General features: G+C 48.9%; 2 protein-coding genes across 2 annotated transcripts in view; one reads left to right on the top strand and one right to left on the bottom strand.

Annotated features, from left to right (window-relative positions):
• Positions 1-2,299: 2,299 nt before the first annotated feature.
• ANKS3 (ankyrin repeat and sterile alpha motif domain containing 3) lies at positions 2,300-12,910 on the top strand. The gene is made up of 15 exons (XM_009867281.1): positions 2,300-2,469; positions 2,684-2,882; positions 3,094-3,215; positions 3,908-3,989; positions 4,521-4,656; positions 4,968-5,126; positions 6,240-6,365; positions 7,206-7,321; positions 8,117-8,284; positions 8,821-8,945; positions 9,187-9,328; positions 9,932-10,104; positions 11,294-11,409; positions 12,290-12,373; positions 12,837-12,910. The coding sequence occupies exons 1-15, from the start codon at positions 2,300-2,302 to the stop codon at positions 12,908-12,910; spliced, it is 1,992 nt and encodes a 663-aa protein (XP_009865583.1).
• Positions 12,911-15,861: 2,951 nt separating this feature from the next.
• The window catches only part of LOC104272317 (glucagon receptor-like), a gene marked incomplete at its 5' end in the record, with an annotated part of 4,387 nt that continues 3,322 nt past the window's right edge, over positions 15,862-16,926 (bottom strand). Inside the window, 1 exon segment of the mRNA XM_009867282.1 lies at positions 15,862-15,975. Within this exon segment, the coding sequence (XP_009865584.1) occupies positions 15,862-15,975 (114 nt within the window).

Below are 16,926 nucleotides of genomic sequence, written 5' to 3'. Positions count from 1 at the left end.
GTGGTCTTTAACCAAGGTCTTCCGTGCTATGACTTAAACCTGTTATGCCATGTCATTCACTGTGGCTGCAAAGAACAGATTTTTTCTGTTGTCGTCTCTGCAGCAATTATTTATGTATTTGAAGGCTCTTAAGGCATGTTCCCTCCAGGCATCTCCTGTTTAGACTACCCAACTCTGATTTTTATCTCTCCTAGTCTTTTCATTTCAGTCGTCAGGGCTCTGATCACTTGTATTGTTCTCCTGGATTCTGTTCTGCTGGCCTCTGTATCCTCTTAGGTGCTTGCGGAGCTGAGGACGTGCTCCAGTTCAGGCTGGGGTGATCTCAGAGTTAAAAAATAAGAAGAGCAAGGATATAGACAGAGTACAGTGCAGGTGGTAGAAATTAGGCTGAGAGTCTTGAATACTGTGGAGTCAAACATAACCTTTCTGTCACTGTTGCCCTGTTGCCTGTGGATCAGCTTGGTAAAAAGCATTGGTGACTGGTACTTGCTGTGGGGCTGCTTCTGACAGAGACCAAACACCTCTGTTAGGGTTAATGTATCCAGTTAGCAGGGAGGGCTGCAGAGAGGCCTGTGAGCTTTGCTTTCATCTGAATGTGCTTCTCCAAAGTGTCCTGGATTTTACCTCCTTTAACTGTGAGCTTGCCTTTTTGCCTTCCAGGGCCGGCTTTAATCTGTTCTAGTAAGAAATACTTACCTTTGCCCCTTAGGATCCACTTAAATCCACTTATATCTGCTTCTGGTTTGATTGTGAGGTGTCTTTTGTTTGTGTGCTGCCCTGAGGCCTCTGGGTTGCTGGTGCAATGCCAATTCTTGCTGTTAAGATATGTGCAAAAGCACCTACTTTACCTAAGAAAGTAAACATTTATTTCCAGAACATGCTGATGGTTGGGTAGAATGGATGGTACTTTTCTCTTTTAAACTGAAGAAATAGGGGAAAAAGGGATCTAGATAGGGAGTGAAGAGTAGGAATTAAAGGCATCTTGCTTATGTTATAACATAAGGAGCTGGTACTTGCAAGGCAAAGACTCACAGTTTTTTAGAAAATAAGTATGATTTTGAAATGCTAGAGCTGAGGCAGTGTAAAGGGCAACTGCTGCTGAAAAGCGTGTTCCCGTTCTTTTTCATTCTTCATCAGTGCCAAATCTGGCATTTGCATGACCCCAGAATGAATCAGTCTGAAGAATTAAACTGGCAAGAACATCTCGGGACAAAAAAAGAAAGAATGCTTGTTGGCTGAGCTGCCCAACTTGATACAAGCCCCAGCAGGGCTGCATGGTGGGCAGTGCGACTGCAGGGAGTGGGAGGTGCTTCCCCTTGGGTTGACTTGAATTAGCCTGAAACTGCAGCTGAAGATAACAGGTGCAGCCACGTCGAACAGGTTCTTATGAAGTGCTGAACAAGAATGCTCTCCTGCAAGTGGTTAAAATGTTCAATATGCAGTTGCTCCCCGAGGCCAGACGTGGCAAAAAACCTTTCAGACAGTCATGAAACTGCACCGACTTAAGTTCCTGTCTGTGGGATGGTGGACATGCTCAGATAATGAATGGGCAGGTGTGCTGCTGCTCCAAGTGTTCCAGCAATTTTTTAGAGTCACAAAGGCAGGACTGAGCTACTTCTGAAGTGATGAAACAAATGATAGAAATGATCTACTTGCACACTTCATTATGTTATCAAGCTGTACCCTGTTTGGGTGGTATTAACTGCTTCTGAGAGCAAGGACAGTTGTGATTATTAATGAGGTTTTCTTAATTTAAGCAGGGCCATCCTCTAATGTAAGACAGATGAAGAAAGACCAGAAACATCTGATGCATGAATTCTTAATTCTCTGAATTATAAAACGTGCAGACCAAGAATTACATCCTTTTGTATAGCACTAAGCATGCCATCAGTGCTTAAATAGCTGGTTAGTCTTCTCTTGACGAGGCTATCTAAAGCCACGTTAGGCATATTTGGATTAGAAGGAAAGGAAATAAAGCCAGTGCTTTTGAAGGCTTAAAATGCGGTTTGAAAGATTGTTTCTTAGCATTATTGACTGTTGTTTTTCCAGTGTCTTCAAATCCCAGAGTCCACTGCAGCAAGGAAGAACTGCTGGCAAAACCTCCTCAGCAAAACTTACTGCTTCAGGAGGAGGCCGTCAAAGTAGAGGTAGGAATTTGCATTGCTGTACCTCTGAGATGACCTCACTTCCCGAGCCCAGGGCACCTCGGAGCTGTAGTGCCAACGGGTGATGCCGTGTTCTGTAGCAAATGAAGATCAGCAGCTGAAAGTTCTGCTTTGCTTTGGTTGCGCAGGGCAGAATGTCGGAGCTGAGCGATGAAGCCAGCGAGTCAGAGCTGCTGAGCCGCAGCCTCTCCATGTGGCATGGGGTGGGTCAGATGATCTGTCGGGAAGAGCTGGATGTGCCCCTGGACTTGCATACCGCCTCCTCGGTCGGCCAGTATGAGGTGGTGCAGGACTGTATTCAGCGGTAAGGAGGGGCTGGGAGGGCACAGGTCTGTGGCTACTGGCTGCCAGTTACGGCTTGTCACTGGTAGGAGTTCCCATGCAGACTTCAGTGCTAGCATGCGTTTATTTTTCAGTCTTCTTTCAATACACTGATGATAATGAGAGGCTGCAGGAGCCTACTGGGACTTACAGCTCTGGGAGAGTCATTCAGCTGAATTCTTTTCTCTATTCTTTAGTGGAGATCTAGATTTAAATAAGAGGAACTGCGGTGGCTGGACTCCACTGATGTACGCCTCCTACATTGGCCACGACACCGTCGTACACCTGCTGCTCGAAGCAGGAGTGAATGTGAATATCCCAACACCAGAGGGCCAGACGCCACTCATGCTGGCCTCCAGCTGTGGAAACGAAAGTGTCGCTTACTTTCTTCTGCAGGTGCGTATCCCACAAAAAATACATAAAGGTGCGGGGCGTGGTTTAAGTGTGCAGGGTAAGAGACTTCACCAAAGCGTGTGATTTGTGTTCTGTTGCAAGCTCAGCTTCCTGACAGGGGTTTAAACTCCCTTGGTGTCATAGCGCAGAGGGACAGTGGCTAAGAGATCAGCAGAGGGGGAGCCAGTAAAGAACATTCTCTCTTCTCTTGAAGCAAGGCGCAGAGCTGGAGATGAAGGACATCCATGGCTGGACGGCCTTATTTCACTGCACCAGCGCCGGGCATCAGCAGATGGTCAAGTTCTTACTGGACAATGGGGCAAATGCCAACTGCAAGTAAGTTTTATTTCTGAAGAGATATTTCTGATATGAAAGCAGCAGTTGGCAAGTGAGCATGCTCGAACACAGCCAGGGATAAGATGCATGTTTTTGCCTTTCCTTCTGTCCCTTAGAAAGTATGGCATGCTCTAATAGCCCATACATTAGCCCATTTCCTGCCGTATGGAGTCTGCCTATACTGTCACTGTTTGTTTATATCGATGAGATCAAGAGAAAGTAGACTTACTGCTTGTTTAATTATGGGCCAAACTTGGAAAGCTAACAAGTACAACACCTTCTGAACTCAAGTGTACTTTACAGGTCCTTTCACTGAATTTTCTCTGTACTTGGAGTTCGTTTTGTGTGCAGTGCGCTCCCATGCCATGGAAACTGCTTCTACGTTTATGCACATTGAATTGTCTGAGGTCAACAAGAGGTTCTTGCTTTGTTAGCTCCTGCAAAACTGATTTTACCACTGATTTGCAACTGGCAGAGCAATCTGTTGCTGTGGAGCCAGTAGGCTTAACACTTGCTGTATCTTCTTGGGGAGTTTTACTGAGATAGACCAGAGTGTGGTAGGACAGCCAGCGCGTGGCAGAGTTTGTGATGAGCTGAGCGTGGAGGCCAGAGATGCTCTGTTCGGGTATGGCAGAGGCTGCAGCGTATTTCAGCTTTGATTCTCCTGGTCTGTCTTTGTGTTTTCTCACTAGGGAGCCAGTGTATGGATATACACCTCTGATGGAAGCAGCTGCTTCTGGCCATGAGATAATTGTTCAGTACCTTCTCAATCATGTAAGTGTCTAGACAGGGCTCTGTAAAGCTGAAAACCTGTGGTTCCAGCCCTTGGAGGAAGAGCCATGATTTTAACACCAGGCTTCTTAGTATTAGGTTTGATCCTTGACAGTCGCTTCTGAAGTCCCAGACTTGCAGGACTGTTATCAAAGTATCAGCTATTCTGATTTTACACTGGCCTAGCACAAATAGGAGTAGGGTCTAACTGTCCAGACTTTACTGGTTCATGACCAACTTGGAAAATGACTAAAGCAGTAACATTTATTGTGTTTACAGGCTTGCATGCTCAAGCTAGTGGATGTATTCGGCCTCTGAGAGTTTATGAACATGCATGTCTCAATGTTAAACCATTTGTTATTAATATCCCATGTAAGTGGTCATGCCTCCAGAAGGAGGCAGCAATGCAAAACACTTTTCAGAGAAAACGAACTATTTCCCTGGGGCAATGCCCAAGAGCCATGTACCTGGACTACTTGGCATTCAGGTATATATTTAGGTATATCTTAAGTGTGTATTTATTTTTTTCTGTAGGGAGCGAAGGCAGATGTCAGAGATAACACTGGGGCCACAGCACGAACACTGGCCATGAAGTACGGACATACGAAGATCGTGGGGCTGATAGACTTGCATGCAGCCCCAGTGCCCAAGGTCTTCTGCAGGGGTCCAGGTAACAAAGAGATGTTCTGGTTTGTTCTTTTTAAGATAGAACCTGGAGAGAGGTGTTTGTTTTGAGAGTATGTTACTGTGAGTATGGGGTAGTACCAGCTGGTGTCTCCTGAAAATTCCTTTTGAAGGATGGAAGAGGCATAGGTCCAACTCTTTCTTGTCTGCTGGTCCTTTTCTGACCTAGTTAAAACTGTTTCACCCTCTCACTTTTTAACATTTCCTTTTTTCTTTCCACTGCATTTACAGGCTTGGTAGCAAATAGAGTAGGTAAACTAATTACTGTGCTGCTGACGATCTGTGTTTGAACTACAGGAAAATACGAAGAGCTGAGCTCATCAGATGAGTCATGTTCTGCTCCCCAGAGACAGAGACCTGTTCGGAGGACCAAGGGTCCCAGCATCCATGATGGGCCCCAGGCTTTGGCTAAGATAACAGCAGTTGGAATCGGAGGAAAGAAGCAGTCTTGCTATGGTGAGAACTGTTAGAATTCTGAGAGTCTTTTACAGGTATTTGTGTGCAAGCTTTTTTTTTCCTCTTCATTTGGAATTTGTGTGGAGTTTGTACAGAAACAAAGATAGTGAATACTATCGTAAAAGGCTATGCAATCTCTGATTTAAAAAGAAAGTCCTTTGAACTCTTTTTGTCAGGGCTGAATATTGATTAGTGGAACACTTCTATGGAGCAAATGCTGCTCTTACCTCAATCACTCTTCCCCTGACTCTTGAGAACAGCCTAGCTTCCCTTGCTGAAGCAGGCTCAGAAGTTTGAGAACCCTCCTCAAGCTGATGACGGAGGAAGTGGTCACACAGGCAAAGATGTCATTCGTTGTAGAAGTAAACTTGGTGCTTCTAGACCTGTTGGTTCTGTCTTCCTTGATGCTTGAAATACTACTAAAAAGTGAGATTACAAAACCTCTGCAGTAGGCCAAGAGAAAGATGATCCCAGTTCAGAAATCAACCTGCAGGTGCAGTGCTATGAGTTTTCTGGTATCTGTCAGCCACAGGTATTCCTCAGGCTGGTTACCTAGTCATCTAGAATAACTAAGAAGATGGACTTAAAAACATTTTCAAAGTTCAGTTCATTCTCTTAATAAGTCTCTTAAGAGACTGCCCTGCAGGCAGTGACTATTGAAGTTGCACTGTCGGCTTCTTAAATGTCACTGGGGTGCTCCTAGGGTTTTGACACAGGTGCAGAGGATTTGGGTTTACAGGGTGGGTTTGGCTGGGAATGGGACATAGCTGGCACCTTGCTCTTAGGCAGGTGATTTTTCTCCATTAACTTGTGTCTGAAGAGGTGAGGAAGTAGTGAAACCTGCTATTTAAGGTATGTCTCTGCTGCGAGGCCTCTTCCTCTAACTTTTTTTTTTTCCAGTGCAGCCATCTAAGTCAAGTGCAAGTAAGGTGTGTTTGTGTGAGGCAGGCTGTAGGTGTATGCGTTTCATTTTTCTTTTGCTGTCCTTTTTAGGATGAAACCTGCTAGTTGAGAAGACAGTCTCTTTTGATTATTTTCAAATCCCTGAGTGGTTACTTTTCCCGCTGGAGCCTCCCCAGTAACTTGTTTGTTCTCTCTTTCTCTTGCACACAGAGCAGGTCCCTCCTCAAGGCTATGTTACCTTCAATGACGATGGCAGCTGTGAAGCAGATGATATACGGAACCGGGATGTTACCTCCCCAATTAATGAGCAGGATGTAGAGAGCAGCAGCAGCAGAGGTAAGTCACCATCTCAGAAAAGACCTGTCTGTAGTGTGCACTTGGATGTGAGACCAATCCTTTGACTTAGATGTTCCTTTCTCACTAAGATGTTGAGATTTGGAGTGTCTCTCCTGAGGAAAGGCTGAGAGAGCTGAAGTGGTTTAGCCTACAGACAAGATCCATGGGGATCTCATCAATCTGTACAAATAATTTTAAGGGAGGGTGTGAAGAAGATGGAGGAAGGCTGTTTTCAGCGGTGTCCGGTGACAAGAGGCCATGGGCACATGCTGAAAGACAGAAAGCTCCCTCTGAACAGAAGGAAATGCCTTTTTTTTTTTTTTTTTAACCTACTGTGTGACTGCATGCTGGAACAGGGCATCAGAGGTTGAGAAGTCCCCATCCTTGGCTGTAAGTGGCCCTACTTGAACAGGGAACTGAGCGAGATAACCTTCAGAGTGCCTTCCAACCTCACCATTCTGTGATTCTGCAGAGCACTGCAAAGGAAGGATCTATGGGTGGTTCCCAAATTAATACAGGATAATGTGGCTGTGCATTGGCTCAAGGAAAGGCCTTTCCTGAGCTTTGCTGCCAAGCCTGCTCTCCCATTAGTAATAACCCACTTGTCTACCCTGTAACCAAGAGCCTCACAGAAACACACACCCAGCCTTCCTGTTCTCTGTGGTACTGAACAGTCTTGGAGAAAGGTTAGTGCCTTTTTCTGATATTTGTCTTGGCATTGTCTTGTCGTGAGTGCTGTGTATGTAGCCTTGCTCAGGATTTCCGCTTACTTTACACTTCAAGCAGGTTTTGCTTGAAGGAAGTTGAGACTCAGACTTTTATGTTCCTATTCCTTTCTAGAAGATAATGTTTTCTTCAACAACAACTTAGCAGCTGTCAGGAGCAGCAGCAGCAGCAGTGACTGCCTGACCAAAGCTCTGGGTGTCAGCAGTGAAGGCTCCTTGGAAAGCAATGAGGTGGGGGTTTCAATATTCCTTTTGCTGCCAGTGCTGTCACCCTTCCACAGCCTGCTAGGAATTGGGAGGCTGTAGGGCCAGGCTGGGAAAGGTGCTATTGCAGGGACAAGAAAGCCAGTTTCTGTATTTGAATATTATGGATTTACTTGTCTGATCTTCAGCTAGTAGCCAGCTCTCACAGCACATTCACTCCAGAGCAGATTGTTAATGGCGAGTCAGTAACTTTTTAAAATTTTCTCCAGCTTCTGCACTCTTTGCTTGCTTTTAGCTAGATGGTGGTCAGTGCTTGTGCTTGATGAGATCACCGGCAGCCTAGTAAGGTTTGGAGAAGCACAGCAGTGCTGTGTTGGCCTTTATGAAGTACAGAAAGAGGAAGAGATTGGAAGTTACTCTGTGGTTCAAGACATGGCTCTGGGGCTGAGGTACAGAAAGATGATGTAGCTGAACTTGAGCAAAAGTCACATGTATCTTGAGGAGCTTCTTGCAGGTGGGATCTCAGGGTGCTGTGTTGTTCAGGGAGGATTTGGCATTGCTCTTTGCTCTGGCATGTTGCTTCCTAAGCTAGGATTGCAAAGCCTGATACCATTCTGTGGTACCAAGCTGCTGTCTTGGGAGTTACTTGACTCAGCCCTTCCTAATAAGGGCTTTGTTAGTCTTTGTGACTGTAGACCGCTGTCTGGATTTAGAGCTTGTGGCTTGAAGGAGTCTACACTCGTTAGCTTTGATGATGCTGACGTCTTTGCACGATCATCCTTGATCTTTCCATTTTGTGTGTTGTTCTTTTCCTTTTTTCAGGACTCTGACCATGCAAACAGTCCCCCTAGTCGGAAACAAGCCAAGAGCTTTAAGATCAAGAACCGCTACAGCAACAGTGATAGCCAGTGGACCCACTGCCTGTGGAAAGCTGGGGGCTCTAGTCAGCACCTAATCCTTCCTGAGCCCCCTGCCTATACAGGGCCCCAGGTAACCACACACAGAATCACAGAAAGCTGTCTCTGAGGTAGCGCACGCTGTGTCGCCATGTCAGGCATAGGGACTTTTTTCAGGGTTGCCCAAGCTGCTTTTGCTTTTTTTTGCTTCTCAGATCAAAGGAAAGCTGTCAACAAAACCCCTTTGATTCCAAGCCTCTGCCTGAACTTAAATGTTTGTGAAATGGCAATTTCCTTCGTGGAAAACTGTTTGCTTAAGTGTTGCTGTTGCTTGGAGGGATATTTGAGACCCTTGAGGCCTGCGGGTGTGTTGCTAAGCATGGCTGTGCTGTGGGCTGGGGTAGATACCAGTGTGTCTCCCCTGCATGTGTTACAAAAGGGAATGGCTGCAGCAGGCAGGCAGTTGTGTCGTGTGACTGTGTAGCAGGGCGTTTAACCAGAGGAAATCGTGGCTGCTGCTAGAACCCAGAAAGGCACAACGACGTGAGGAAGCAGATGCTTATGACCTACAAGGAATGGTAAGGTTTTTGTCTGAGGGTTACAGACAAATCTGTTTTGGATGGATTGCAGGACCTGGCAACGTTCCTTGAGCAGATTGGGTGCCTGAAGTATCTGCAAGTGTTTGAGGAGCAGGATGTTGACCTCAGGATATTCCTAACCCTCACAGAGAGCGATCTGAAGGAAATTGGCATCACGTGAGTGTCCGAAGTGTTGTCCTTGTCTTTCTCCTTTTACAAACCATGAGCACAACCTGATCAGGAAAACTTAGCTAGTGACTGCTTTCCTGTCTCCCACATGATACTCGTATCCCCTAGTTCTTGGCTGTAACAGGTTCCTGGTTCTGGAGATGCTTGGAGGAAGCAGGAGACCACAGAGGCGCCTTTGGGTCGAGGGGTGCACTGTTTGCTCCTTGACAGTTTGCCATTCTCCCACCAGTTTGTTTGGCCCTAAGAGGAAGATGACTTCTGCCATTGCACGGTGGCACAGCAACGCTCGGCCGCCCAGTGATGCCCTGGAGCTGGCCTACGCTGATCGACTGGAGGCTGAGATGCAGGAGCTGGCCATTCAGCTGCACAAGGTAAGAAATCTGCCAGGAGCTGCTTAATGTTTTACCACACTGTACTAACCAGTCAGTAGCATTTTTGTGCCTTTAGTGGCCCGAGGTAAAGGAAAGACACAACTTTCAGTGGACACGCCTGGTGTCAAGTAGATCAGGTCACACTAAGCGCAGCTTATCAACTCCTCATCCTCCGTGCTTTGTGCTTTTGAAGCCTTTGTGTCTCTACTTTCCATCCATCTGAGAGCTAGAAGAGGGAGTGGGAGGAATTTGAATACTGACTCTTTCAGTAGTGTCATTTTTTTTTTCAAGTTGTGCAGCCATCAGTGAACAGACTCCTGACTTGGGAAACTGGGCCTCCTAAGTGTCTTTGTAAATCATAGAATCGTAGATGAAGAGGGAGGGGGAATTGTAACTGTGGGGCTGGTCTTTATGTGGAGAGAAACTATATTCGGTGTGCAAATCTTACGCAGCTTCTTTGCCCACTGGATTGTATGCACTTTTGCAGGAACCCTCTGGCTGCCTAAGCCATTAAAATAGCAGGGACTTGTGTCTGCTTTGACATGTCCCGTGTGAGTAATGTGTGCTACTTCCAGCCTAACCCTCCCTTCTGCTCCACTTTAGAGGTGCGAAGAGGTGGAGGTGATGAAGGGTCAGGTGTGCCAGGAGCAGAAGCTGCGTGCCGTGGCTGAGAGCTGTTTGATGGAGCGGGATGAGACCTGGAACGCCATCCAGTGCCAGCTCAGAGAGGCTCAGGCCATCACCAAGGATGCTGGAGTTCTACTGGATCAGATTAAGTAAGTCATTCCCAAGAAATGGCACTGAGGCTACTGGGAAATGGGATTTGGGCTGTATAGGGATCAGAGCTCCTATTGGTAGCCTTGCAGGTGATACTTAGGGTAAGGCAGGAGAGCTCACCAGGGATCTGAACCCATTTTGGATCCTGCCTGACTTTCTTCAGGTGAAAGTCGCAGCCACGTGAGCGCATGTGAAGCCTTAATGAGATGTAAACTTTTCAGAGATGCTGGGTGTTCCTCTTTCAACCAGGAGGAACCAAAAGGTTGAGTGCTTTGTGCTTACATGAGACCCTGTGACCAGGGTGTAACTGAGCGGGTGAATGCATGAGAGAGTTTCTACCTTCCAGATTGCATCGAAGGACTTACAATGTCTTGCCCTGGCTAGTGAGGAATGCTTTTCTTCCAACTCTGACACCCGGCAGAAAAATCTGTGTTTACTCAGACCCCTGTCTTCTGTCTTCCCCCACCTTTTGTTGCCTTGTGGTGCTTTTCCCCCTGCCCCAGTTGGACTCCTGTCATGGGTCCTGTTCCGTCCACTGATGGAGCAGAAGTGTCCCTGGAGGTGGCATTAAGCCTACTGCTTATAGTTCCTAGCCCTGCAGGGCATGAGGTCTGCTCACTGTGTGAACTGGGCTTGGCTTCCAAAAGGACGGCAAAGCAATATTCTGAGCTGTAAGGGGCAGAGTACTTGTCTCTTTTTTTTTATTACTTTTCCCCCAAAGTGAGGAGCTGAGGCCATACACTGTTGGAATTGTTGGTACAATGACAGCCAGAGAACTTTGTGTGCCTCTTGGGCTTTGACCTGATGCCTGCCCTGCAGTAGCTTCATTTGCCCTTTAGAAACCTTGGATCAGGCCTGGCTCTCGTACAAACCAGGCACAGCCCCTGGCTCGGGCTTTCTCCTCCTCACCCTGCCCCCTCCTTTTCTTCTCCCCCCGCAGCACCTCTGTGGACAGGGGCAGAGATTACTGTGGAGATGGGGCACAATGGAGAGCGCCCTGAGCTTTGTCTGGGGCACATCTTCCTCTTCCTGGGAAGGAACAAGGAGCAGTTTGTAACCCAGGGCGTTAGATGCGCTCCCTCGGCACCCTGAGCAGGTACTTGCAGGGCGTAGGAGTGCACAGACTGGCACGTTGTTCCGAGGAGTGGCCCTACGAGTGCTTCTGATGGCCTTTGTCTTGTCTGGCAGATCCTGTCAAGCAGAGCTGTCCTCCCGGCTAACCCAAGAGCAGGCAGTCAGCGGAGCACTGGATGCAAAGGTGCAGCTGGGAGCTGGCGAGAGCAGGCGGCCTGGTGAGCGCCCGAGTGAGTAAGACCTTATAAAACTACAGAAATGGGTGCAAGGGATGTGTAAATGGTTGGAAATCCCAGAGCAACCCATGTCCTTGTACCCATGTCCTTGTCTTTTCATTGCTCAAAGAATGAAGTTAGAAGTGACCTCTAACTGATGAGCAACCAAATCCCTAAATGTAATGAAAAAATTTCAATGTAATATAAAGCTTCTTGCTCAGGGAAAGGATTTAAAGCACTTGAGGTGTTTGGACTTCAACTGCAGCAGTTTCTTGGCATCTTTTGGCTCTTAGCAAGTGGGAGGTTTGGGAGTCAGGCAGGTGTTTGTGGCTAACAGCACAAAGCTGTAGCACAGGCACCCAGTGCCAGCCCTGTGTTGCAGACCCGTGGCTTCCTGCGCTGTGCACTAGAGCAGCGTCTGAATCGCAAGCTGAGGTTGGTTCCCTGACCTGGTCTTGGGGAAATGTGCTGTTCAGGCCCTGGGGTGAGCTGCCACGTGTGACTGGGCACGCTTGGCCCACCAGCTCCTTACGACGAGGAGCTGGCAGGTGGTCCTGCATTCAGAGATGTGGTTTTGTTGCTTGTGTTTTAAAAGCGAGACAAGTAGCAGTCCTGCGAACTTGTGTGTGCTGTGCTTAATCTCTTTGAGATTCTTCTAATATATAACTCAGCCAGTATAAGTTGAAAACCAAAACCCATAAATATGGGGTAGAATTGCCAGGAAAAATCCCGTCAGGTTATCACAGGCAGTTCCAGCTCTCTCTTCCCCTGTGACTCGGAACCTGTAAGTGGAGGCACTTTGGGTGTGGGTGCTTCACAGCAGCACTGAACCGTTGTCTCTGCTCTGTCACAGAGTATGCAGATTGATGACAAGTGTGGTTCCTCTTTCTTGCAGTGCTGGAAGGATGGCCACCTTCCTTGAAATCCCTGAGCTTGCCTGAGCTGTCAGCTGTCCTAGAGGAGCGTGTGGAAGAAATGGGTACGGTGGGACTCTGGGCACATGAAGTGACTGTTGTGCTGGAGGGGAGGCATGGCTGGGCACATTTGTGATGATCTGGTCCTGGTGGGTTGCAGGGACCTAATCCCTCCTTGTTCAGGCAAGTCTTCAGGCTCTGAAGTTGGTGCTGGCATTTCTGGCACTTTGTTCTCACTGCGGTTCTTGGGCTCTGCCTCATCCTCTGCTGACAGATCCAGGCTGAGAGAAAGGGATACATGCCCCCCATCTCTCCTGCTTAGTGGTCAGAGTTGCCTGTGATGTGGTTCCCAAAGCCTGTGTCCTGGTCTCCTGGAATTTGTTCAACCAACAGGCAATCAGAGAGGGGAGAGACTCCTGGTTTTTGGGAGAGAAGGCAGCACGAAGGCAGGATAATGCAGACTGCAGGCTCTTTTTTAACGCTTGCTGACTTATCACTGTTACTGATTTTCTTTTGGTTTGTCCTCAGGAAAAGCTCTGCAGACTGTGACTCAAAACCTCCAAAGGCTACAAGCCCCAGGGCAGAGCTGGCTAGAGCCTTAACAAAGCAGGAGGGTGAGTGGGAGCCTGGGACAGCTGCAGAGGGCTGTGGTGTGGAGGGGAGCAACATCTGCATGTAGTGGCCGTCTGCTGCGTGTGCCCAGCGCTCGCTCGTGGCCTGCGCCAGGGGAGACTGTGCTTGAGCCCTTACGTGCCCGTGGGTTGGTTTTCCCTTTGGAAAATCCTTAGGTTCCTTGTTCCTCTGGAAGGATGACTGACCTCTTTTTCCTGGCGGCTGCAGGAATACTGACGTCGGGTGATTGTTCCACCCGGAAGCTGAGTGTGCCTGGGAGAATGAGCGCAAGGGCTGCACCAGCAGCACTGCTGGCAGCTGGTGGATGCGTCGAGGAAGGTCTCGGCCATCGGAGAACGTGCCTGGGAGAATGAGGGACAGCAGAAGATGACAACCCAGCAGCTCCTTGGGCCTGGTTTGTCTGGGATCCCAGGGTCATCGTTGCTTGTACCAAAAGTTTAGGTTAAGAGCCCAGAAGTTCGATCTGCCTTGAGCTCCCTGCAGCCTTTGTCATTCAGGGCTGTGCAGTGTTAGTAAGTTGATGGTTACCCACAGCAATGAATTAATCGCCCTTTTCTGCATCCAATCCCCACCTGAGGCTTCTGAAACTTGCCCTGGCTCCTGTGCCGTGTGGATTGGCACAGAATGTGCATCTTGGCACAGCCCCACAAAACGTATCTGAGGCAATGAGCAAGGCAGGTTGGTTGCAGATGGGTAAAGTGAAGTGGAGTTTGTGATTTATTTTTTTTTTTGGCTCACGCAGCCCTAATCTCTGACTGGGATGTCTGCTCTACTGCCAGCCCAGCTCTGTACTTCAAAACCTCTCCCTCCAACCAGCCCACCCAGATTCAGTTCAGACTCTTCTGACCACGTGTTAGTCAGTCCCAAAGAACTTGGTTTTTGTGGCGAGACTCTGTCAGGCTGGTTTGTCAGTGCCAAGATCCTGACGGTGACAGCAGTTGCAAGGCAGATGTTCCCCTGGAAGGACATGAGAGAGAAAGAAGAGCTTGAGACGATTCAGTGCCCTCTGGCAAGCAGCGGGCGCCAGGGAAGGCAGAACAGGAACTGAGGGATAAATGTGTCCCACATGAGGTGGGTGAAAGAAATCGCACCCCAGAGGGAGCTGTGGTGCAAAGCTTTGGTCCTCAACCACTGCCTGCCTTTGATTTCCAGGCTTTTGTGTTTGGAAATAGTTTTGCCAGGGCATTCTGGTGTCTGCCCTTTGAAAATGCCCACGGCACGACAAATGATGCAGGAAGAGGCCTCCTCCTCGGAGAGACTGCTCCGTCTCCTGGAGCTGGGCGAGCCCCCAGGGGCTCTGGTGGCACTTACATTGGTGTAAAGTGGTTTCCAGGGACTTACTGTTCCTGTGTATTGCTGAACCCTTGGAGCTAGGGGGAACAACAGCCAACAGAAACTGAAGTGGGTGAGTCATGGCCTTGATAAGTCTAGAAGAATCTCTTTGGGAAGAGGAAGAAACTGTGTGTTTCTTCTGATTTTTGGACCTGAATACAAAAACCCATTCTGGCTCCATCCTTTGAGCTCGTCACCCCTTCTCATGGACTGCCTGAGGCCGGTTAGGCAGCCTGGCTTTGGTAAAGGTGGGAGAGGTCTGGCTCTTGCCTCCGGCTTTTTTCTCGGATGTAACACTTCAACTTACCACAGCTTGCCATTTCTTAATCTTTAGCAAATGCCATGGATGTGTGCACGTGGGCACCTGGCAGTGGCTGCGGCTGTGGGAGATTTCACACTGAAGAATTGGCTTTGATAAGGTGGAGCCAATTCTCTGAAGGCAGCGTCTCTGAAAGCTTCTCAGAGTATTGAGGCTGTACTGGGTGCAGTATTTTGGGCAGAAAGGGGAAAAGAAGTAAAAATAAAACTGGAGAGCAAGTGCAGCCCTGACTCGGTGCCTTTGGAGCTGGGCAGGAGGTGCTGGAAAAAGTGACTGCATTGACTTGAGGCTGATTTTGCTTGATCAGTGGGTAGAAGAAAGGTTTTGGTTTTTTTGAGGGGGTAGGATAGTAGATCCAATAGATTGTAGTGCTTTGGGGGACTGGGAAAAGGGGTGAGCGAGAGATGCAACAGTGTATTTAGGAAGGAGAGACCCACAGAAAAGGTGCTGCAGGAGCCCAGAGGTAAAGGCTCAATAAAAGGGTGCTAGAGGAGCCTGAGAGGGATACAAGGGAGAAGATTTGATAGAAGAGTGTTTCCCTGAGGAGACAATCCCTTAAATGTAGGACTTTAAACAGCATTAATTGCCGAAAGGGTGGCTGTGCAGGCAGCAGGGAGTCTGGTGCTACCCTAAGGCAAGCTGTCTGAGTAAAATAGTATTTCCTGACTTGGATAAAATAATAAAAGCTGAAAACTCTCTTTTTCTTCTTTCTGTTGTGTGGGTTTCTGAGGAGGGAACGGGAGGTGTAGAATAATCATCAGTAACCTTGCTGATTACTTTCCGGGAGGAACCTGAAACCACCTCCCCTTTCATGCCATGATTCGTGCTTTTGGGGTCAAGAACTTTTCTCAGCTCCACTTTGTGCACAGCAGCACTTTGGAGAGCAGCTGGAAGCTCCAGGGCCTTTATTTATTACCATCATGTTAAGTGTGTTATTTTCCTCCTTCCCTCTCTGTATTCCTGGGGAGGGGAACATAATGCCTTGTGGCTCCAGGGGCCCTGGGTGCCTCTAATACCCCTGGAACCGGGGCTGCATGTGCACCAGTGCAAATCGGTGCCCTCGCACCTGCAGCCTGAGCGCTGTTTCCCTCCCTGGGAGCAGACAGAAGCAGTGGCTCTGCTTGCTGAAAAATAAACATTTATTTACATCTGAAAAGAGCATTAATGTACAAAATCAGCACAGGGGTTACAACCAATCCAGGAAAGCTGGCGGGGTGCCCCAGCCGGGAGCCTGGCTGCAGCTGAGCCTGGCGCAGCCTCTCTCTGTGCTCAAGGCGACTTCCCTTGAGACACCACGACTCGGACAGAGTGTGGAGATGGAGAATAGTCTCTGTTCTCTTGCACATAGCAGCGATGCTCCTGCGCTTCCTCGGGCTCACCGGCCTGCTCGGCAAAGGGCGTGCGGCTCATGCTTTGCCGCGCACTGTGTTGTGCTCCAGCTGTTGCACAGCTGGGCCCAGAACCACCGAGCCTAGTGCCAGCGAAGTGCCTCCTGCTTCATGGCTCTCCCTGCTGTGAGGGGGGAGGTGGATGGGCTGGATACTGGGCCACAGGAGGTCAAGCTCAGCTCCCAGCGCACGGATGCTCTCGAGTCCTTCTGTCTGCCTTGTTTTCCCCAGCCAGTGAAGGAGAAGCGGCACTGCCCTTAAAGCACAGGGTAAACACAACAGTCAAGCACTTGGGCGCTGCAGGAAAGGATGCCCGTTCCCGCTGCCTTGGCTCTGCTAGCTGTGAAGGGGAAGGTCCGGAGGGGCTCTACTGCAGGAGCTCAGAGAAGAGGAAACGTTGAGTTCTGCATGGCTAGAGGGAGGTAGATGCCAACACCACGTTCTGTGCCAGCAATGAGGGTGGTGAGAAGGTGCGGAAGCAGCACCTGGCTGGAAAGACCTTTGAAGGATGATTCCAGCCTTGTCTGGGAGCTCTTGGGGCAGGGGTGAGATGGTCCTTGCTTCAGGAAAAGAGAGCAGGAAGGTGATACCCTGGCTCGGAGCAGCACTGCCATGGCCCAGGGTGCAGTGGGAGTGTTCCTTTATCTGAGTAGCAGCGCTGATTCAAGCGGTGTCTCCTGTTCCCCACCCCCGGCCAGGCTCCCTCTCCGGGCACCACGATCTCCTCCTGCAGAAGCCCAGGTGGGTGTGGATGAGGTTTTCCGTGAGCATGTCTGGTGGAGGAAGCTGATGGTGCCCCAGCAGTGACAGAAAGCAGCAGGCATATCTCCCTGTGCAGCTCACTGAGCCCACGTCAGGTGAGGCTCTTCTCGGGTGGGCAACGAGGTTTGGTAAGAGCCAAGCATCGCTGCCCCACCCTCGGACCACAGCAGGGAGGAGGTGTCCT

This window comes from Apaloderma vittatum, unplaced genomic scaffold (genome assembly GCF_000703405.1).
Source record: "Apaloderma vittatum isolate BGI_N311 unplaced genomic scaffold, ASM70340v1 scaffold30083, whole genome shotgun sequence".
NCBI lineage: Eukaryota > Metazoa > Chordata > Aves > Trogoniformes > Trogonidae > Apaloderma > Apaloderma vittatum.
This window is presented reverse-complemented; position numbering and strand designations above follow the sequence as displayed.